General features: G+C 31.6%; 1 protein-coding gene across 1 annotated transcript; it reads right to left on the bottom strand.

Annotated features, from left to right (window-relative positions):
* Window positions 1-10,492: 10,492 nt before the first annotated feature.
* LOC149562479 (uncharacterized) lies at window positions 10,493-14,848 on the bottom strand. Its single transcript, XM_089823885.1, has 4 exons — window positions 14,482-14,848; window positions 12,295-12,348; window positions 11,437-11,751; window positions 10,493-11,085 (listed from the first exon to the last, which is right to left on the bottom strand). The coding sequence occupies exons 3-4, from the start codon at window positions 11,734-11,736 to the stop codon at window positions 10,780-10,782; spliced, it is 606 nt and encodes a 201-aa protein (XP_089680011.1). The 5' UTR covers window positions 11,737-11,751; window positions 12,295-12,348; window positions 14,482-14,848; the 3' UTR covers window positions 10,493-10,779.
* Between the last annotated feature and the right edge of the window lie 9,774 nt (window positions 14,849-24,622).

Below are 24,622 nucleotides of genomic sequence, written 5' to 3'. Positions count from 1 at the left end.
AAATATGGTATAATAATTTTAATTCAAAAGAGAAGAAATGGCTTACTTTAAGGTCTAGATATTACTACCAACCTAAGGGGAGTGGTGATTCCATTTGGAGGTCCACACCCTTGCTTGAGTTATTGCATCTATATTTCCTTGCAGTGAGGAGATATTGATGCTCCTGAGTCTTGCTTTGTTCCCATTTTCTTTTCCTCAATATGTTTTCTTCTGCCTTTGGTTGAGATAACACAAGTTGTCTCCCAAGTGATGGAGGTGACAAACTAAGCTCAACCTTCATATCAAGTCTTTCTTTCCTCTCAAGGCTATCTATTGCCATATTGGTATTGGCCTTAGCCAAATGTATCAAGATTTTTTAGACCTAGTTAAACAGAGAAGAATTGAATATTCTTTAATATCTCTAGAGTGGGTATGAGAAGTGAGCATAATCGATTAAGATTTAAAACATTTAAAGAATTCAAAAAGATAGTTCCTACAATTTAGGTATGTATCTTTTTTTTTTTTGGTTCAGATCATACTAATAGTAAGATAATATCAAAACATGCACACTTGATTCATTAAGACATGATTCAGCAAGAGATGTGACATAAACACATACACAGATGATTCAACAAGAGATGTGACATAGCATAGGGGCGAAGAGGAGTGGGAGCATGAAATGGTTCAATATAATATTATTTTAAAAATAATGCTAGTAGGTTTTTAATCTTTAAATAAATGTTTAAATTATTTATATATTGATAGAAGAGTAATTATGTTTTTGATTAGATAAACAGGTTTTACAAGGACCTTGAAACCCAAGAGTTAAAACAATAACAAGGCTGATAATAAGCGTGAAAAGCCCAGCCAAAAGAGTACAAGTTCAAAGGCTAATAATAAGCCCAAGGCCCAGCCTAAATAAAAAGATCAAAGAAAAGACCAGGAACAGAAACAACTTAGGAATGACAAAGGCTAAAGCCTAGAACATAAACAACTAAGAAGAGTAATTATGTTATTCAACTATACCTTTTCATTATGTTTCTAAGTTGTCTATTTTTTTTGAGACATAACAAATTTAATGCTCATTTTTAACAAAAGATGGGGACTAAGATCATAGTTCTTATTGTATTTTTCGTAGCCTATACTATTGTAATCACTTGCTCTTAACTCATTATTAATAGTTTCTATTTCAACCAATCAAATGTCATTAGTTTTATTTTTATTTTTCATTTTTCATTATACTAATGTTTAAATGTCAAATTTTTATTTTTAAAATTCATTAAAAGTATTTTATGTTAATTTGATTGGTTCATATATACGAGGTCTTATAGGACCAGATTTAAAGAAGCACTACCATTATTGTATGGAAATATTTTAGGATGCACATATATATAAAAATATCAAACATATAAAACATGTTTAATAATTTCTCAATTTAAATAAAAGATTTAGACACTTAAATACAATCATAATAGAAACTAATGTGTTTGAAAAGGACTTGTGATATAGAATTTGTATGAATTCAACTTTTTATAACTACATAGTTTTCAAGAGAATCCAAATCAAGATGTTCTTCCTCATTTTGAGGGTTACTACTAGTTTTATCCACCTTAATATTTTATAAAAGACTTCCCACTATAGGTTGTTATTTCAATCTCTTTTCAAAGCATAATGATTGAATAGTGGAACTATTTAACAAGTTTCCTACTATTATTAGTAATTCAAGATTTTAATTGACATTTTGAATTTAAGGTTGTAAGGTATTATTATTTCAATGTTATGATTTCATAAGATAGAAATGGTGACAAATGCAAATCTTCCAATTTTTTTTGATTGGATTGTTTAATTCAATATTTAAGTAGCATTTTTTAATGTAAAAATTAATAAATAATTTAATTTTTATTAATATTATTTTTATTTTTATTTCATTTTTAGTTCATTTATCTTTATGTAGGTTAAATCTATAAGTAAGAAAGTTAATTCTATTAAAAAAATCATTTCTTAATTTTAATATTTAATTTTTTTCAACAAGACTATTAAATTGACAATAACAATTTGACCAAGAGAGGACATGTTATGCCAAGTAAACTAATATCTTTGTATATCAAAACTACAAGTTTTTGGCACATGTAGTAGATCTATCAAGAAAACTATTATCGTTGAGTACTTCTCTCTACACAATTTACTCCCATGTAAAGTTTTCAAACCTACACCTTGAAATCTCATTATTTTAATCCAATTCATTTTTGTACATAGATTTTACAATAGTCAAAATTTGAGAATAACTCAATTTAGACTTTGTACTTATACTTCCAACACATCCTACAATTAAAATTTAAAAAATTATAATTAAAATAGTAAAAAAATATCTATGGATGAAACACTTAGTACTTTTACTTAATATTTTTTATTTCAACAAATCAAATGCAATTATTTTTGTTTCTATTATCCTTGTTTTATATTATTCTCTCTATTTTATAAAATAAGATGACAACTATTACCACACATTTACATTTATTTTGTTTAAATGTTTTATAAACACCAAGACAAGACATTTAAGGTGAAACCATTCTATTTGCAAGCCATCTTTCAATATTTTCTAATATAATCCACTATATTCATCATCAACTGTTGTATTATAGGGTATTGAATATAATATACTTAATATGTTTTACACAACCTAGTCTAAATATAAAAATTTTATAGCATAAAGTTTGAATTAAGACATGATAAAAATAATACATATTTTTCTACATAATTTATATTTAGTGAAAATAAATCATAATAGCTAGACATATGATAGGAATGCTATTTATCTATTAAAAAATTAAAAATAATAGATTAAATAATATGATGAAATATGTAGCATACAAAAAACACATATTAAAAAAATCATATAATAAAAAATCTTCACAAGAAACATCATTAAAATTTATATTGTTTATTACATAAATTCTAAAACTTTGATATTTTGAATATCTCATCTCCTTTCTATCACAAAATAATTTTCAATATCTCCAACATACATATATTAGTAACATATTTTAAAAATAAGTGCCACATAGTGGCATGTACTTGTCATAATAGTTTTTATAATAATTAGAAATTTTAATTTAATATTGAATATTGTCAAGTATAATAAATAATTTTATTTTAGAAATATAAAGTTGTGATAATTATAGTACTAGATATATATAGTATATAATAATATTTTTTAAGTATTTTAAATTGTGATAGTTTACTATTTTAGAAATAGTTAATATAGTACTAGATATATAATATATATTAATATTTTTAAGTATTTTAAATTTTTCTATTTTGTATATTATAAGTTTAGTATAAGAAATAGTTTAGAATGTATAATAGTTGTTTATTATATTATCCTCCAAATATAATAGTAATATATTATTTAATTATCATCATATATTATAAATTTATAGAATTAATTATTATATGTAAATAGTTTATAAAATATATGTAATTTTATAATTTTATAAAATATAGTTTATATTTTAATAAAAAAATATCATTTATAAATTATGTACTAGAATTTTAATTGCATACTATTGTTCAAATATAACTATAGTATATTATTTAACTCTTAATGTACATTGCAATTCACAAATTGTGTATGGAAATTTTAGCCTAAAAATATGAAATATGAGAACCTTACAAAAAAAGGCTCCTATAACACAAAATACAAAATGAATTGAGCCAATCAAATTTAATATATTTAACTTTTAGAACAAAAAAATATAAATAAATTATAGAACTTAAGAAATATGTAAATTACCTAAAAATAATTATTTGTGATTGGTACATATTCATTGAGTTATTGATTGAAGTGAATGCAATAGTACAATAAGACTTCTTATATAGTCAAAAGCAAAACCTTAGATAAAGGATGGATGGATGCAACCATTTGGTAGTTGTTCATTATAATAATGATCTTTCATAAATATAACAAGATTTTTATGTAATCTATTGAATAATATTTAACCTAAGATCTATATACTATATAAATTATACTTATAAAATTGTTATTAATATATTTAGACCACTTAATTTTTTCCCCTTTTATGTCCTTACAAAAAGTATCAAGGTATATAGATGAAATTTGACTAAGTTATTCTAATATTTATGTTCTTTGCATCTAATTTCTTTTATAAATTTGGTTTCAACAATATAGAGTTTTGTTTTCAATTTTTAAATAATGATTTTTTATCATGTATGTATACATTGTATATAAAACTTCTAATGATTCTTTCTGACATTTTAAGGGATTTCTTTAACAAGCAAAAGGAAGATTATATTTTTTAATAGAAATCAAATTTTATTATTTAAGTACAAAGACTAAAATTATGCTCAACAAAATGTATAAAGACATAAGTGTTGTATAATTAAGATTAAGATTTATGCATGTGTTATAAAAAATGCTCTAAATTTTGATACCTTTTTATATGAAGTAATGATTCTAAATGATCTAAGATGGTATTGTTTGATGATTTTAAATGACTAAGATGATGCTATTTATTACGTAATGTAGATGTCTTACAAAGACTCTGTTGGAAATATATAAGAGGAGTAACTGAGAGGGGAGGGTGAATCAATTACCACTAAAATAAATCATAGATCCCTTAGATGTCAATACATAACATAACCTTCACTGAAATTACTGATGCTCAGTAAACACATGGGCACTCAATTTACAGTAGTAAATGTTGTAACTCGGTAAGCACTGAAATAACAACCATAACTCGACAAATGAAAATCTTAAGATATTATCTGTGATTAACTTTACTCTTAACTTTAATTGCAGACACATAAAAGAAATAGCATGAACAAAAGTAACACCAAGATTTAACATGGAAACCCAATTTGGAAAAAACCACCAATTACAACTAGTTACTGATTTTCACTCTTTTGAAGTGAGCTCTATTAGGAGCCAACCCTGTTAAAGGTTACAAAACACACTATTAGGTGTGTCCCTATTAGGAGTGGCTTTGTTAGAGTTCTTTAGACACTTCAATCTAGAAATGTCACCTTGTCAGAGGATTTACAAATAGCTGTTAAGCCAACTCTATTAAGAGATTTAGATCACTCTTGTAATGGTTAGAAAGTAACAATGAGATGACCTAATTTCTGATGCAACTAAATTGCTAATTATAGATCTCAATTCTAGCTTGTATACTTAATCCTTTCTGATCGAATATATCTTTGCAGCTCCACAAGGATATTCTTCTTATCCTTCTAATTTGCTTCCTCTAAGCATATTCAAATCTTCTATTCACTTGCACACATTCAATTCTCAAATTGACCTTATATTTATATCATACACATTGTCAAGTTGGTTTGAATACAACTTGAAATATTTAATATTCATCTTCTCAGTTGGCTAGAACCAACAAACAAAACTCTTGAACTCAATATGCCAAAACAAAAAAATCCTTTGTTAGTCGACCTTGTTTGGTAGACACTAACTCAGAAACTATGTTCCTGTGTTAACCAAGTGAACTCGGTTAACATTGCATTTTCACAAAGTTCTTTTAGTAACTGAGTGAGGTTAGTTAACACTGGTTCCATCCAACTTTTTCTTCATTAATTGAGTGGTCTCGGTTAACACTCAACTTCTATGAACTTCTCTTTGTCGCCTGAGTGAACTTCATAGACACTGTCTTCTGAACTTGACAAACTCTAGAATGCTCGGTAGACTAAATACACTGACTGGTAAAGATATGACATTTTTTGTAACATCGAAGACAATACACAATTAACTAATTATTTTCAACAATCTCCCTCTTTGGCATTGATGACAACACAACATGTCATACTACAATGAAATTTTAGAGCAAAAATAAAGTAAGGAACATATCCTTAGTTTCATTCTGATTCTCATCCATGAGAACTCCCTCTGCCTTCAGTTTCTCCCTTTGTCAGCAAACTCTGTCTTCTAATAGCAAATTTCTCCTATTTGATATCAAACCAAGTTCTTCTTCTTCTCTGACATCTTCAAACAAAATTTCTATGAAATGTATGTTATTCCTCTTTAGAAAATTTTTGTGATATGAAAACAAACTCTCACTCTTTGACATCTCATGCTAAAGACAATATTTAAAGAATATTAATGTACCTTATGTACTAATTCATATGTGATGTGCCCTTTTCAATACTACATCAACTGATTGATTTTCAAGATGCTCTGCTTAATACATCACTAAACTTCATTTAGTGAGCTTCAGATAGGAGAATGGCCCCTAACTTACCTCTTAGCTACAAAAATGCATCCTTCAGTAATGGTTTAGTGAATATGTCTGCAATTTGTTTTTTGGTATTTGCATATTCCAATCTTACCACTTTATCTTGCACTAATTCTCTCAAAAAATCATATTTTATAGCAATGTGTTTGGTTTTGGTATGCATCACAGGATTCTTTGATATATTAATTGCACTGGTGTTATCACATAAGATAACCACTAGAACCTTGATTTCTATCTTCATATCTACCAATAGTTGTTTGAACCAAACAACACTGGAGTAATTAACTGCTGCTGCTACATACTCTGTCTCTGCTATAGACTGAGAAATGCAATTCTACTTCTTGCTTGTCCAAGACACTAGTCTTTTACCATGAAATAATGCTCCACCATTGGTGCTCTTCCTGTCATCAACACTCCTTGTCCAATCAACATTTATGAATCTTTTCAAATCTAGATTGCCTCCTTTCTTGTACCATAATCCATAGTCTTCAGTACCCTCCAAATACCTCATGATTCTCTTGATTGCCATCATATGGCTTTCTTTAGGATTTGTTGAGAATCTTGCCACCATACCAACTGCTAATGCAATATCAGGCCTTGTATGCACTACATATTGCAGTTTTTCAATCATTGATCTGTATGTGGTCTGATCTACCTCCTTGGAATCATCATTTTTGGAAAGCTTATATCCAATAGACATAGGTGTTCCAACTAGTCTTGAATCTTCCATTCCAAACTTCTTTAGTATCTCCTTGATATATTTGAATGGAGTAATGTAGATACCATCTTTCTTCTACTAAATCTGCAATCCAACAAAGAATTTTATCTCTCCAAACATGGATGTCTCAAATTCTTTACTCATCTCTTTTGAAAAACTGCATAAGTCTTCATTTCTAGTAAATAATGTTTCATTCACAAAGATTTCAACCAACACAATCTTCTTCTCTAGTCCTTCTTTGATATATAGGCTAAGGGTAAGTGCATCAAGTTGTGGTGCCAAAAGGGGGTATAAATGGACACCTTTTTCCTCAAGTCAACAATTTCTGGACCTCAACAAGAATTTGAAGATAGTTACGCTCAAAATTTTAAGATATGACAAAAACAAAAGTCATAGTCCTCTGAATCTAGTTTCTAAACTACTAATTTTTTTTCAAAATGGTTTAGTTTTAGGTCCTCAAAAAAGGGGGCCACAAAAAGTGGTGTTGTTTATTCCAGAAAAATATAACATAGTACAAAGTGTGGCCCCCCCAAAATTTTAACTTTGTTTTTGAAATTCTTTAATCGCTCCAGTCAAAAGTTACCTAACACTATCTAGTTTATCCCAGATTTTTTGGGTAATTTTATAATGTGTATTTTTTTTAATGAATTTTTTAATTAGACACATTTGAAAAATGTGAAATATCTGTGTGCTCCCCCTAGAAATGATTGAAAACTAATCTAAAATCAAAACTTCTTTTTTTCAAAGTGTGTAGAATGGAGTCTAGTTTCTAAAAAATTAAGTTGTTTCAAAATTTGATGAACGAGCTAAAATCTACAACCCAATTAGTACATGTTGGTTTTTGACAAAAAATGGACATACATTCAAAAGAAATTATTGATGAAAGGCTTAAAATAGTTCAAATTAAAAATAAATTATATGGTTGTGTAGCTAACAAAGAGACCTACAATGTCATGTAACTTGATTTTATTGATGCTCAACCACGAAGAAACTAGAAGGAGAGCACACAAGAAAAATCAATCATTTTTTGTATGTTTGCAGCAAAACACGTCTCAGACCAGTTTATGGACTCCAAAGCTTTGGTTTGGATCCCCAAGGCAAAACCAAAAGTTAGGCTTGGTAGAATTTAAATCTTTAAATAGTGCGTGCGTGATATAGTGCGTGCGCGCTGCGCTTTTTAAAGCTTATTAAATTTACTTTCAAATAGCACGTACGCGCTTTGTAAAATTTTTTTTTCAAAAAACGCGCACGTGCTATGGTGTGTACACACTATAGCACATGTGCGCTATGGCTTGGTATACCCAAGGCATAGCGCGTGCACGCTATAGTGCGTGCGCACTATTTAAAACTACAAAGAAAAAAAATGGTGTCATCTTTTTGGCACCACAACTTGGTGCACTTACCCCTAATGTTATCATTTGTTCTTTGAAAACCAATCTTTATCAAGTAGTTATGAAGTATTTCATACCAAGCTCTGGAAGCTTGCTTGAGACCATATGACACTTTGTGCAATTTGCAAACCATATCTCTTTTGCTAGGATCCACAAAACCTTCAGGTTGTTCTATGTAGACTTCCTCTTTAAGAATCCCATTAAAGAATGCAAATTTCACATCCATTTGATAAACTTTAAATCCTATATGTGTAACATAAGCAAGTAAAGTTCTAACAACTTCTAATCTTGCAACAGGAGCAAAATTTTCACCATAATCAATACCTTCTTCTTGATAATAGAATTTGCATACAAATCTTGCTTTATTTCTAGAAACTTCTCCATCTTCATTTAGCTTATTTCTGAAAACCCACTTTGTGTCAATTACATTTTTACCCTTGGGTCTAGGAAAAAGAGTCCAAGTCTTATTCCTCTCTATTTGTTCTATCTCTTCATTCATAACTTCAATCCAACTTTCATTATCCAAAACATCTTTCACTGATCTAGGTTCAAATTCAGTAAGAAAACATGTACCTTTCAATCTGTTTCTTGTCATTGTTCCATCTGACTTGTCTCCAATGATCTGATTAGGTGCATGGTGCCTTCTAACATATCTTGCTAACACAGGTACTTTGGATTTAGAACTTGTTCCACTACCTTCTCCATGATCTTCTATATCAAGTTTCGGTCACATTGTCTGTGACTTTGGTCCACCAGACTCGGTTTGCTCTGGCAACAATTCGATAGCTTCTGACTGCAACACAAGTCCTCCAAACTATGACTCAGGTTACACTAGTTGCAACTCAATAGCCTTTGGAGATTTTGGGGACTCGGGAGGTAAAGTTCGCTGACTTCCAATTGGATTTGGCAATGTATCAAGTTCATCTTAGGAATCTCTAGAATGCTCGGTAGACACAAAAAATTATCTTCAATCCCTAAGTGAGCTCGACATACACTAACCAGTAAAGATATGACATTTTGTGTAACATCAAAGACAATACACAATTAACCAATTGTTTTCAACAAACTCAAAACTCAAACAATTCTCAGCAAAATGTTCTTAACTAAAGTGTGTTGTATAAGTAAAATTAAGATTTATACAAATACTTAATTGAAATACTTTAAATGTTGACGTCTTTTTAACAAGTGTTACATAGTCACATGTACTTACCGTTGTAATTATAATTAATAGAATAAATATGTATTATATAATTATAGTAAATAGAATAAATATGTACTGTACACAATGTAGATAAAATAGACTATTATAGTTAATACTTTTGTATATTATATCTAGAATGTTTACAAAAACTATCGTTTGTCATAGTATTTGTAAAGTTCTTATATTTTGACAAAATTCCATATTTATATTGTGATGTATGTCTATAACCAACCATTCATGCAGCTAAGGAGATGGTAAAGTTTAGATGTATAGATTTTACGAGTGTCAATTAATTTACTTTAAAAAATTCCACTCTCCTTTTATAAATCCAATTTCCATATTGCACCTTAACTATATCTCTCCATTAATGTAGTTTAATTTTAAAAATAGTTGGTTTTAGGTGTTCTTGCTTATTAGTTTTATAGTTAGTATTATTTAATTAGGGGTCTCTAACACCTGCAAATTCAGATAAGTTATTTTTAAGAATATTTTATAATATAAAACTAGCTATGGCAAGTACAATAAGATTTACAATAAGATTTGATTATCCTAAATGATCTAAAATGAACCATTTTATTAAATATAAAACCTAAACTGTAGTACAAGACTTTAAAAATCAAGAAAATAGAGTTGAGAAAATAGAATAATAATTGTGATGATTAAATATCAAAGATTACAAAAATTAATTGAATTTGAACTAAATTCACTTAGTTGATCAAAACTTGTATTTAACACGATAAAATAATAGTTAATTATTATTTTTAATTGCAATATAAAAATATTAATTATAACTTTTCTATCAAACTAATTATTATTATTATAATAATATATTCAATGATCTATTATGGAACCAACATGGAGTACTAAATTTTTTAAGTGTACTAAGGGAGTGCCAACTACTTTGATCGGTATCACATTGCGATTGAATATAAAGGTACAACAAAAGTAGAACATGAAAACTATCAACAACTATATATAATGCATTGTATTACAAAATAAACATGGGAACAGGCCGGCCTGTGCTTCGACTTCTCATTGCCATGTAGTTTTATAGTTTTGCTCTTTCCAAGAGACTGGGTGAGAGAGGTAGTTATAACGTACTATCAAATTTATTATGTCCTCCAGAATTCAAAGCTTGGTTGTGGAATGCGTGCAATTTCCTAGGTAAATATGAAACCAAACAAACAAGAAGAACCCTATTCTTACCCGCCTCTGTACATTTACTTGATTAAATTATACAAACAAATTTACGGTCTTTTCTTTGACACTAGGGAACGATTGGTTTAATGGGTGTACATGTTTGCAGTTTGGACATGATGGAGAATTCTTGGATAACATCACAAACATATGACATTGTGCACAAGCTGCGGCAAACATCTCATTGTTTATAGATTTTCTCAATCCTTGTTGCTGCTGTCTTCCATGAAAATGATCAAATGTTGTCTCAGAAGAAATCTTAAGCTCCAAGTCCACCTTTTGCCTTGGATCATGACGTGTTTTCTCTTGAGTTCTTCTGTTCATGTAGTATATCTCTCCTGACTGTTAAGATCAGACCAACAAATATGATCAGTTATGAAGAATCTTAAACAATTATAAGTTCAAAATGGTATTGTAGCTTGAATTCACAAGGCAAAAATGTACATGCATTAAGGTTTAGATATAATGAATGTGACACAATTATGTGTACAGATGTGCTTGAAACATCACATACTAAAGCTTGATTTTCAAGTTGAAAGTATTTAATACATAAAATTAGCTTTTTTTTTCGAACTTAATTTCTTAATTTTATTTTTTTCGAACTTAATTTCTTCCTTCATATGTGATGTTTAAGAATCATTGTAAAAATACTGTATATAATAATTTGAATTCAAAAGGGAAAAAATGGCTTACATTAAGATCTAGATATTGCTCCCAATCTAAGGGGAGTGGTGATTCCATTTGGAGGTCCACACCTCTGCTTGAGTTATTGCATCTGAATTTCCCTGGAGTGAGGAGATACTGATGCTCCTGAGTCTTGCTTTGTTCCCATTTTCTTTTCCTCAATATGTTTTCTTCTGCCTTTGGTTGAGATAACCCAAGCTGTCTCCCAAGTGATGGAGGTGACAAACTAAGCTCGGCCTTCATATCAAGTCTTTCTTTCCTCCCAAGACTGTCTATTGCCATATTGGTATTGGCCTTAGCCAAATGCATCAAGATTTTTCAGACCTAGTTAAACAGAGGAGAATTGAATATTCTTTAATATCTTCAGAGTGAGTATGAGAAGTGGACATAATCGATTAAGATTTAAAACATTGAAAGCGTTCAAAAAGACAACTCCTACAATTTAACTATGTATATGTATCTTTTGTTTTTTTGGTATAAGATAATATTAAAACATGCACACTTGATTCAATAACAGATGAGTCAACAAGAGATGTGGCATAGCATACACAGATGATTCAACGAGAGATGTGACATAGCATACACAGATTTTTCATACCCAGTAAAGAGAACAATTGAATATTCAGTTACATCTTTGAGTGGGTATGATAAGTGAACGTAATCAGTTGAGATTTAAAACATAAAGAATTTTAAAAGATAGTGTCTGCAATTGCATATGTTTTTTTATATAGAAAAGTGATATGAACATATGCAACTGAATCAACAGACAATTGTGTATACTATATTAAATGTGGAAAACTTATACCAGCTCCCACTAAAACTTTAATGTAACTAATAAAATAATATTACATGTGATCAAAGGTTCACCTTGGTAAAGCTGTCCTTCAGGTGCCTAGGTCTTCTCTATTAGAATAGCACTCCCTGCAATATTTTCATAGCATCTGACTGGAATTAGATGGGATAGAAATTTATATTAAACTATTTCAAAGCATTTTCTTAAAGATGATGAGCAACTTAATAGCTTTTTATAAAATAATTGATCTTCAATGAACCTCAATTGTCCAAACCCAGTCAAAATTCTCACACTCGAACATTTAGCCAAAATAAAAAACAGGGTGTAAGCCATCTTAGTTATGTGATGACAAAATTCAAATATCACAATAAAAAACATTAAGAATCGATGGAATAAATAATTCTTCAGTACTGACCATGATAATTAAATATAATAAACCATATTGAGGTATCTGACGATCAATAGGACTTGATTTTAAACATGGAAACAACTTATACAGTAAAATTTAGAAACTTCAGAAATTGTATATTTGAATTCAAATACCTCTGGTAAAACGTGAATTCAATTGTGTAACCAGAACTATGTGAAGAATAAAAGCATAAAATTCCCTTCCTATCATATTAGTATATCTAATAATAGAATTTGAATATATTTGACTGCAATACGATTCACTAAAGTCAGCAAGTTCAAAGCTGTAAGGAAAATTTACGCAATTAATGCAAACGCAAAGAAATATGCATATGACTCTACTCCAGCCTTACAAAATGAATACCCAAATAAGAATATCAATACTTCTAACAATTTAACTATATCAAAAATCTTCTAATAGTAGGATTTAGGTATTCATTTTAGAATACCTAACAACAAAATTTATAATTACAAATACTTATCTAAATAATCCAAAGGTAAGCAATATACACAAGACTCGGCTCCCACATTCAGACTGTCTGCCCTGATAAGAATTTTAGTAGGTTGAATAATATAATTATGTATTCTAATAGCTTTAGGAATCCTGCTTGAAAAAAAAATACAATTCTCACATTCAAAACATATCAAAGCACACAAACCAACAGAACAAAAATAACCTTCCAATACCTACAGCCAGATTTCACTGGTGCTTAAATAATTAAATTGATCAAAACGATCAAAATTCCTTTTCCATTTATCTAACTCCATAAAAGCCAGCAATTAAGGAAGGAGAATTCTCTATCAATATTAACTGCAGAACAAATCTTTCCTATATGTTACCAATCGAATTGATCAAACAATACCTAACAAACAATACTACCCACCATGAATAAGAGAAGAAAGAAATAAGAATTATTTATCTATTTCAAAGCCAACGAGCAATACCATCCTCTATGAAAAGAAAAGGGAAGGAATAAGAATTCTCTATCTGTGTCAACCCCAACAAGCAATACCACTCACTATTGAAATGAAAATAGAAGAATAAGAATTCTCTATCTACATATATACATAAATAAAAAAGCAAATTTTTTGCAAAACATAAATGATCAACTTCATTTCCCATCTGTGAATCAAATTTCGTAATTGTATCAAAGCTAATAAGCAAATACCACCTACAATGAAAATAAGAAAGAAACAATAATTCTGGAAGTATATTACAGCCAACAAGCAAATACCACCGATCATGAAGAGAAGAACAATAGTTCTTTAAGTATATGATAGCCAACAAGCAAATACCACCCACCATGAAAAGAAGAAAGAAACAATAATTCTCTAAGTATATCATAGCCAACAAGCAATACGAAAAATTTAAGAATCCTCTCTGTATCAAAACCAACAAGCAATACTACCCATCATGTAGAAAGAAATTAGAATTGGCTATCTATATGGAGGCCAACAAGCAATACCACCCACCATGAAAAGGAGAAGAAAGAACAAGTAATTCTCTATTATATAAAAACCGAACAAACAATAAAACCTAAAAGGAAAGAACAAAGAATTCTTCTCTATCTATATAGAAACCAAATAAGCAATACAACCCACCATGAAATGAAGAAGAGAATTCGAGAATTGTCTATCTATATCACGAGAACAAGCATACCACCCAACATGAAAAGAAGAAGAAAGAAACAAGAATTCTCCATCTATATTAGAGACGATCAACAAAATCTTGCAGAACACATTTTCTTCTCCATCTGTTATAAAAAACTGATCATGCCAACAACCAGCAATCCTCTTTAAAACAATATCCATGACACTAAAAAAAGCGAAGAGGGATGAACATAGAGAATTACCTAGAGCTTATCCTGCAAATATAAAACTCATATACCCATGAGAGTTGATATTCATTCCTTCATGAAGGGAAGGGTACTACCACCTACAGCTCTAAAGACAAAAAGAATAGATTTTGGTGGGCAAGAGGGCAAATTTAAATAAAAAAACAAGTGGGAAGCATATGAGAGCATAAAAAGAAGTTTCTGATATGGCTGTCTCTATTCATGCACGTAGACACATCTGCACTCAGGACTGCTATTGAATGTAGTAGGCTATCACATTAAAGTTGATAGTGGGAAGCTTTAAATACACCATTAATGGTGGCAAGTTAAATTGGACCAAACCCTTCATCCTAACGCTCAAATCCCCAATCAATGCAAATGCCCTCCTTACTAATTGCACCTATTGTTATTTATTACCAATTCTTGGTGGATGCAGTAAAATCAATGTAATTGTCAGCTCGTGAGATTTAACTGTTCCATAAATTATGGAGGTGAACCACCGCTTACATCACTCTCACTAAAGTTTCAATAAAATCTGCGTGTTGGGGGGGTTTAAATTGCACCCTAAGAAATGGGTTGTTTCAGCATTTATTGAAGCGTTCGTTAAATGGTTACTTCTAGGAGGGCAGTTTTGGGCATTCAATGTGGACACTGGTGGAAATGCAGCCTTTCACGGTTTGTGCGCTCAGTGCATATTTGGCAAAGTACAATTTAATGTTACATTGAATTTAGATATTATTTGTCCGTATGAGGGCATTCAATTTCTCAATTGCTTGGAACACGAGGTTGACTCTTCTAGGTATCCTGGCTAGGGATAATCTTCATATCAGTATGGAACCAGACTTTTTTCAATACAAAGCTAATTACAATGGGTGGTACATAAATGCTCATCGTCATTCCTGATCAATGAAATTAGATTTGAAGTCATCCTACATTAAAGGGCCCTGAACTTTAGATGTGTATTAGAAGGCCCTAAATTTTAGATGGTGTTTTTTTTTTCCACGCTACGGGGATTGTGGATGGAAAGAGGGGAACAAAGTTACAAGGCAGTATAGCTATTGGTGCTTTTCTTCAAGTGTTGTAAGAAATGACAATAAATTTCAGTAGGTACCAATCTTGCTAGTTATTGGTGCCTTTGTGTTGTAAGGCTTCTTATCTTGGCAGCATATATGCTAATTTTATGCTTCCCAAAATCTTACTGGGTATTTGAATTCACTAAGGATCCGTTTGGTTACTAGAAGATGACAGGGATTGGTTTTTTCAAAATCCGGATTTGAAAATTTGTGCATTTGTTTCAAAATTTGCAAAATAGAATTAGTATACAGGACTTCCAATTTTGCCTCAAAATCAGGTTTTTCAACTTTCTAAAAAAAGTAGGAATTGAAAATCAAAACCTGGTTTTGTTTTTTAAGGAGTGTAAAAACAATAGATTGGACTATTTTTTGAAATTTGCCTTCAACTCCAAGCTTACGCATAAAAATGTGTCTTCACACATATCTTCTGAGTGAAACAAATGGTTTCGGTAAAATCCCAAAAATCAGAATGAAGATATACAAAACCTTGATTTGGCTAAACCAAGGTTTGTAGAAATTCAGGTTTTGTAAATTCCACGAACCAAACGGACCCTAAATCTTATGTGGGCATTTCAATCCACTCTTTGTGCTTTCCAAAATCTTTTGTGGGTATTTCAATTCACTATCAACTTTGTATAGCAATTTAAGTGTAAAGCCCTATCCTTAGAAATTTTGATTTTTAATCCACCTCCTCAAAATATGATGCAATGTGAACATGTTTTTTTTGTTGACATGTCCAAAATTGTTCCCCTAAAACGTTAGACCCATAGTTGTGCACCAAGTTATGTATATCGGTGCATTGATGCACAACATCACATAATTGGTTGTTTCTTCAAATTTAAGGAAATGTTTTTAGAGATGAGCATTGATATATGTCTTTTTCTTTTAATGCTCCAGTAAAGAGCTCATTTTGATTACTATCCTCAATATTGGTGCTAGTTCCATTGTGGGACCATCTCCCCTGTTTGTGCTTTTCTTATAGTGATCAAGACTTTGTATTTTGGTGGCATATATGATAGTCAGATATCAATGGCAAAGATGTAAGAAAAATAATTCAAGTAATATATTTGATTATTTAATCAAATTTCTTTGTGGATGGAGAGATTAATTGTTAGCATTCTAATGATGGAGATTTAAGGGGAAAAAACCTTATATTTAATAGAAGTGGTATATATTAATATTTATTCATTTGAATCTTCATTAGAGGGGAAGGAGGGAAGGATCATTAGCATTGATATTTTAACAGGTCTAATTAGAGTATATGTGCTTAGGTTCTCATTGTATCTTCAAAAGTATTTGACATCTTACGAAGACTTTTTATATGAACTTGTCATGCATTTGAGCTTGCTTATACTATAGTTTAGCAATTATTCATCTTTGGTTCCATTTCTTTTTTTTTAATAAAACTTATACCAACGAATTTTGTGGACCTATTGGTGGCTTCTCAACCACAAGTTGTAACTTTTCTAGTCAACTTGACCAATGTTTTGGAGCTAGATTAGTTCTACTAAGAGGTCTATTAGTTAAAGTGAATATCTTATGTATTCTCCTACTAGATAAATTATTATTGGAGGGGTAACAACATGCTTTTAAAATTTTGTGCATCTTGGTTGGAATATCTAACAGGTTCTAAAGGCTTGGACCATAAATTGAAAAATGACATAAAACTATAGCTAGAATGATGTTTATTAGAATATATGACCCATGCTCAATTATAACTTAGGTATTTAGAATTGTGTGGGTGACATAGGTATCGAGATTAGTATGGTCAATTATGATTCCCCCTGAAGTTGATTATCCATCTCTCATTTTGTTGTGGGACCTTTTTAGGTCATTTATGACATGTAAGAAGAGCTTGTGTGACTAGAAAAAAATTTGAGGAAGAAATTGAAGGTCACTTGTAATGACTCCTCTAAATTAGACAAAAAAATAAAACTAGATAAAACCATAATCTATCCAAATGAGATGAAATTGTCTTTACCATTGTTCTTCCAACTAAATCCTTAATAAACTACTAGATACTATATAAACAAACATAATTTTTTTGTAGTAGACAAGCTAGTTAATTATTTGACAAACAAAAAGGGAGAGATAGATTTAAACCCTCAAAATATTTTGAACTAACAAATTTTCAAGTCTACAATCATCACCCTCAAACTAGGATAACTCATTTTATTTATCCCAACATATAAAATCTACAAGGCCAATAGCCACACATATGGTATCTATATGTAAAGGTGTTAATCGTGGCTTATGAACCCCCCATTTCAAAAATTACCACTTTGCAAGTCCTAAAGTTGCTCAACCATTATCTTCTCCAAAGTCATAACTTGTGATGTTGCTTCTGTTGGTGTTTCAAAACTACTAGGCAACAGAAAACCTAACACCAGGGTTTAGAAGATAAAAACATGCCTAAGGTTTAGCTACTTCCTATGATCAGCATGAACTTCTTCAAATATGGACCAACATCAATAGAATCTCAAAGATTCTCTACTCTTTTTGGTTTTGCAAAACCCAAGTGGGTGCCCCTGAGGGATAAGCAAATATATGACTATTTTTATGGATCTTGACATCGAATCATGTGCTCACTAATACTTTCCTTCTCTTTCACTTTTATCCCTTATTGCAGAAAAATGGTCACAATTCTTCTGAAACTTTTGCAAATAATTCTAGATTATAACAACTAACTATAACATTTAAATATTATTGCAAATAAGTGCTAACCAACAATTAAACTCTTCATACATGAAAGTAAAAATTGATTTGATTTTGAATTTTATGCTTCATTGCAACCTTATGATCTCTTCAACATGTAACTGAATATATGATCAGTGCCCTATTCATTGGCATTCAGAGTCTACCCAACAAATTTTGACCGAATTAATTGCCTTACAATCAATTATATCAACAATTAACCCTAAACCCCATTCTTATAAATATCCTTCTTATATGACTAGAAATCCTACTAATTCATTGAAGCATTTACTTAATTCCTTGAATTAAAAGCGACAACAAATTGATATACAACCTATCCTAGTTGCATTAAATTGCATAAACCTTGTTCATACCATCTCAACATAACCAACATACAACAATAGAGACAAAATTTAGAGAAAAAAGATATAGCAGAACACTCCTTTTGTATTAATTCTCCTTGAAAATCACAAAATATTGATGTAAACTTAGAAATACTTCAAAACATGACAACTTATCATTCGATATTCACTCGTATTCTCAGATATGCAGATGAATACATCACAAAATTGACACAAAGATTAACTAGATTGAATGCAAGACTAGCATAACACTAAAAATTATATAGATTTTAGACCCTAACTCCACATCTTGAAAATTATTTTTATTAAAGGATTGCAACAAGCTTCAAATGGGAGGACACTTGTCAAAAAACTATTTGAAAACAAATATAAAGGTATTTCTATTTTTTTACAATACAAAACATTCTCTATACTTGGATCAAAGCTTTGGATGTAGTTCCAAAAACTGGTAGGTGTCATTTGTCAACATATATCTCTTTAGCAAACTTGGTTTGTCTTTAGCTCGTATCACCATCCATGCCTTTTCTTTGTCCATTATGCCTTTAACTGCGTCCTAACTACACCTTTTTGCTACACTAGTCACTATCACTAGATGGTAGGGTTTTGATGTTTGCAATAAGTTCCCACATAGTAATATTTGTATCCACATCCAGCCAAGTGGCATTACTGATTGCCTCCAATTCATCTAAGCATTTGATCCACTTGGCATCTATTATTGCTTTGACTTCAACAGTTACTGTAGACATCTCAACTTCTATCTTGTAAAGCATATCAATCATATCATATACTGTTGTAGCACTTGCTTCATTATTGCAATAAGACAAAAACCTAGGATGATCAAGAATTACATCAAGAGAAGATTACCATTCTACCCAATGTTTCACCTTGCCCTCACTATCCAAAATTGTGGGTACAAAATTAGGAGTACCCACAAAAATTTTCTTCATCTTATTTTGGATTAGTTGCATCTTATCACCAAAGAAACCATTTAATTCTTTTATTTTATGGATCATTTTCTTGGTTTTTACAATGGTTTCTTTTGGTAAGTATTTCTTCTGAGGTAGCAAAGGGACTAAACTGTCAAAGAATTGCATGTAAGGGCCCCATGTACTAAAATGTGGAGATAACAGAGCAATAGCCTCATAGCCTCTTAACACCTATATTCAACTCCTAATGCAAGGTAACTGTTATGCATGTTCTGAGAGATTGTCTTTAGTGTATTTATCTTATGAATCAACAAGTTCTTCATTGTTCTAATTTCTACATCCTTGCTTGCTTCTAAGTCTCCTTCATCAACTTCCATTGCATGACTTGGTGGCTCCCTTATTTCAAGTGCTTGGCTTTATGTCTGTACACCTTTGTCATGGAGTTTTTTTAGCAGTTTTAACAATTTTCTTCAATGATGCTACTTCCATTTCCAGCTTAGTAGTCTTTTGCTCCAAGACATATGTTTTCTTCATTTCCTCTTTATAGCTTCTCCTTGTCTTGATAAATCTTTCATATGTTCTTTCTAGCTAGGCCTGAAGAGTATCCATCGTATTCTTGCCCATCAATGCTATTGAATTATGCATCCCATCTATTTGATCACTAGAAGTAGATTGTGCATGCCAGAAAATGACATTCCCCCTAAAGGATTCTTTGATCTCCATGAGGGTAGGGTTATCATGCTCTGGAGCTAAACTCCATATTGCCATCATTTGAGCATCTATGTTATATCCTGACTCTTTTAGCTTTCCATATGATTTTCATCTTCAAATGAAATTGATCTCTCATATCTCCTCATTTGATCCAATAGAATAGATGAGCTCATATCCCATCCTAGGAAAATAATCATATCTCTCCTTATCACCATATCTCTTGCCTCTTCAACAATGAGGGTTTCAATGCCAGGATCATATTCCCATAGCTTCTACACTAATTCAACTACTACTTCATCAAAATCTCCTAGCTTTATTTATAGAGCTAGTTCATTTTGCTTTATTTTAAAGAATACATTTTTTAATTTATCAAATTTGATAAAACTGACATCACTCATAAACTCATGAGCTTCAATAATCCTATCATTAACCATTTGCACCTCTAGTTGTAGTTTCTTCAGTTTCTACTCATCTTCTAATGCTTGAGATATTAAAAACCCCCTTCTTATGTCATCAAAGTATTTATTGTCCCTTGGCAGAATCTAGAGGGCTTTTTGCTGAGCTTTTTTGGGCAATTCCACCATCTTTTTCCTTTTTTGTCTTTGTTCTGCCCACTCAGAACTTTCAGGAATATCTTCTTCAACCTAGTCCTCATCATTAGAGGCCTCAACCATAATCTCATCATCTGAATACTCAAGGAAAATCTTTTTTCTGATTGCCTCAAGGACTTGAAATACTAATTCATCGAAATTCTCCAAACATTTCTCCAATTTGGACCAATAGTCTTTATCAGGATAAAAACCTTTGAATGATGGATTTGCTTTTCTCGTTTCATATTTAAAATTGAAAATATCCCTATACTTCACCATCCTTTCCCTATAGATATCCTCATTTAACCTATCAACAATAACATCTTTTTCCCACATAGGTTTTGTGGGAGGAAAATTGTACCCTCTCATGTTCTTCAAGGCATATCTGACTACATTGAATGGATCATAAGTTCTGGCTAGCCTAGTTGGCAGCTTATAATTTTGCAGTAATGAGATTTTCACAATCCATGAATTATGCAACTATTTTCCTGGGCCAAGATTGTGTAAATTTTTTTTACCATCAATGTTTTGGATCATACTCCATCATCCATCATTAGGATGAGAGAGTGTAAGAATGTCATAAAGAATAAGATTGTAGGCCAAAGGGGGTATAAGAAGAGGGAAAAGTGGTATGATAAGGAGGGGCATGTAGATTGAGAGAAGTGTGAGAAGCAAAGAAGAAAGAACAAGAAAAAGAGAGGAATTCAAGAGAAAAAGTTCAATTACCTAGACAAAATACTAAAAACCAAGCATTAAGACACTAAAAAGGGGGAATTAAGATATAAAAATATAAATATAAATGAAAATGTAAAAGGAAATAATAATAATAATATACAAATATAAAAGGATATATATAAGTACAAATATGTGAGTGACTATATATATCTCTATTACACCTATAAACTAACATGCATGTATAATTTCTTAAAAATTAACATTACACCTATGCGAGTTTATAATTTCTCAAAAATGCATTGTTTTGGACTCAATGGAATTTTTACCTATTTTAAAATCTCATACCCTAGTGCATCTACACAAAAAGGTTCCCTTCTTGGCACATTTGCCCAAGTATTCTCTATTCAAAGAAATTGTTAGAATCTGATAAGATTAATAACCCAGAAAACTAGTGCAAAGAATAAATATCTAAACTATGAATGCAAATGATACAAAATCAAAATAGCATCATAGAGTTAGTCTCCAAGAGAGTAATGCAGATGCTGAAAGAAAAATAGCATTAAGAGGATGCAAAAACAAGAGATGCAAATACAAGCTAGGTAGCATGCTTATATAGGCTAGGAAGAGGGAGGAGGTGGCAACACCAACCAATGAGGAGCAACCATCTATCGGACTAAAGATAGCAAAGTATCTTCCCAAGATAGCTATGGATACTCACATGTTGGAAGGTGACACCTCACAACCATTCACCTAATAAGACATGCTTTATTAACCTAAGCAAGATTATTAAAAGTGTACGAAAAACCTAGCAAAATAGGAAAAATAAAAAACTACACTAACACCCCCCCATAAGCGAAGCTTAGGTGGATGTAGAAATGGGTCCCAGCAAGTCAAGCCTAATGAGGTACCCATGTACATAAAATTTCCCCAAAAGAGAGAGAAAAGAGACTCCCCAAAGAAAATTAGGACTCCAAGTGAGAGGAAGCGCCCCCCCCAAAAGATGAAGCATCCCATACCCCCAGCAAAGCTTGCAAATTTTTTTTGGTAGATCCACTTACATCGAACAATTTTTCTTCCCTTAGAAAAAGGGACAAGATCCCAAGTGTGGTTCCTCATCAAGGAACTATACTCTTCCTGCATAGTTGTATCCCACTCAAAAATACCAGAAGCCTCATGAAAGGACCGTGGATTTAAGGTAGTAGCAATGAAGATATGTAGAGCATCTTGGAATTGTGAACGAGTCTGCTTGGTGTCTGATGGATCCCCAACCCAATCACCTGCAAACTGCAAGGTCTGTCTAGCCCAAACTAGACCAAAAGATGGAGAATCTAGAGGAGAATCATCAACCTGTGAATGATGACTAGGAGAGGAAGGAGGTGAGTCCTCTGAATCACTCTCTGCATCAAAAGTGGAGGTAGAAGACTGCTCAAGTGAATCTGACCCATCATAAGATCTATCATATATTCCAAGTGACTCCAATGTCAAAGTAGAAGGCAACCTTGTGACAATGCTCTGTTGGTTAAGCTGATGCAAGTAGTGAAATTTAAGATGGCCAAACCGCTCATGCCATAATCTGCTCACATCATTAAAGTGAGTGAGCAAAACAATCAAAGGAGGATCAGAAACAAAGTGAGAAAACATATAGAGTCGTGACTGATGATCTGCTCTCCCAACTGCAACTGTAGAATCATTGTGCAACTCACATATCTCCACTAAATCAGGAGTGAAATCAACCCGCTTGCCTAAATCTGTGTAAGTGATTTAGTTTACCGATAGGAGATTAGTTGACAATGAGGGTACATAAGGAACATCATGGAATGTGCCATCCCCCACATCAATAGACCCTCTCCCACACACCTCAACAAGAGTTTTATCACCCATCAAAATAGAAGGCATGGTACACGGCTCCAAAGATGCAAGTTCTTCCTTAGATGAAGCCATGTGGTGTAAAGCACCCGAATCAAGAACCCAAGAGGATGGTGAGGAAGCAACTGCAAAAAGGGCCTTGCCCTTTCCTTTCCCCTTGCTATTTTCTTTTTCTTTGTTAGACCCTTCATTAGAACTTTGTTTGATAGAGTCAGGAACACTGATATTATTCTTCTCAAGAATGTATATTAAGTGATCAAGTTGTTTCTGCAAACATTTATGTTCATCATGACTAGGTCTTTTACAATAGGCACATTTGACCTTTTCTTTCTTAGGCTTATCACTCTTGGAAGATGGTGTATCAATAGTTGCTTTTGAAGAAACTAGCATCTGATCCTTCTTCTCCTCGCTATTCTTTTGTTTCTTGTCCTTACTATTGTTGTTACTACTTTGTCCTTGTTGTTCTTTTGTGCCTTGGTTGGCAGCCAAGGCATGTGACTTAGAGGACTTAAGAATGCCCATCTGGATTAGCTTGTCCTATTCTTGAGTGAGATTGACAGCAAAATCATCTAAAGATGGCATGGTGAATTGAGTACCAAGTGCACCCTTAGTAGCATAGAAGGTAGAGACAAACACAGAATATTTTGAACTTAGCTTAGAGAGAATACTAAGAATCAGTTGTTCATCTTTCTTTTCAATTCCACATTGTTTTAATTGCAGCCTTAGTGATTTCAATTTGGTGAAAAAATCTTGGATTGTGTTGAAATTGCCTGGACTCAAACTAATTAATTTATTTTCCAACATATGACCCCTCATTGAATCTTGTGTGTCAAATAGTGTTTCTAGCTTTGTCCATACTTCATTTGGTGTATCCAAAGACTCAATGTGAAATAGCAAGTCAGGAGAAACAGACAAACACAATGTTCCAAATGCCTCATCACATTTGTTAAACCACTTGGCTTATCTTCATCTTTAGTAGGTTCAGTTTCAAGTCCCATAGTTATCCTATTTAATCCATCTTTCCTTAAGTGAATTGTCATGCTTGATTTCCACTCAAAGTAATTGTATGGATTTAGGATGGGCATATTTGTTTGATCCATGATGAAGAAATGCAGAGAATAAATGCTAGAAAGAAGAGAACCCAACCACGAAAATGCCCCCCCCCCCCCCCCCACAAAGAAATATGATTTGACACTTTATTTTAGTTCGTTTACAACTACTACTAGAAAGAAATACTTAGTGGTCTTGATTTCAATGGATTA

This window comes from Cupressus sempervirens, chromosome 4, assembly GCF_028749045.1.
Source record: "Cupressus sempervirens isolate cs-2001-9-10 chromosome 4, ASM2874904v1, whole genome shotgun sequence".
Classification (NCBI taxonomy): Eukaryota; Viridiplantae; Streptophyta; class Pinopsida; order Cupressales; family Cupressaceae; genus Cupressus; species Cupressus sempervirens.
Note: the sequence above shows the minus strand (reverse complement) of the source record. Positions and strands in the feature narration are given on the sequence as shown.

What these genes read in the sequence shown, in the direction of transcription:
- LOC149562479 (XM_089823885.1), bottom strand. Translation starts at nt 11,736, where the DNA reads ATGCATTTGGCTAAGGCCAATACCAATATGGCAATAGACAGTCTTGGG. An exon ending in AGCAATATCTAGATCTTAAT is followed by an intron (nt 11,086 to 11,436) that starts GTAAGCCATTTT and finishes TGATCTTAACAG; the next exon opens with TCAGGAGAGATATACTACAT.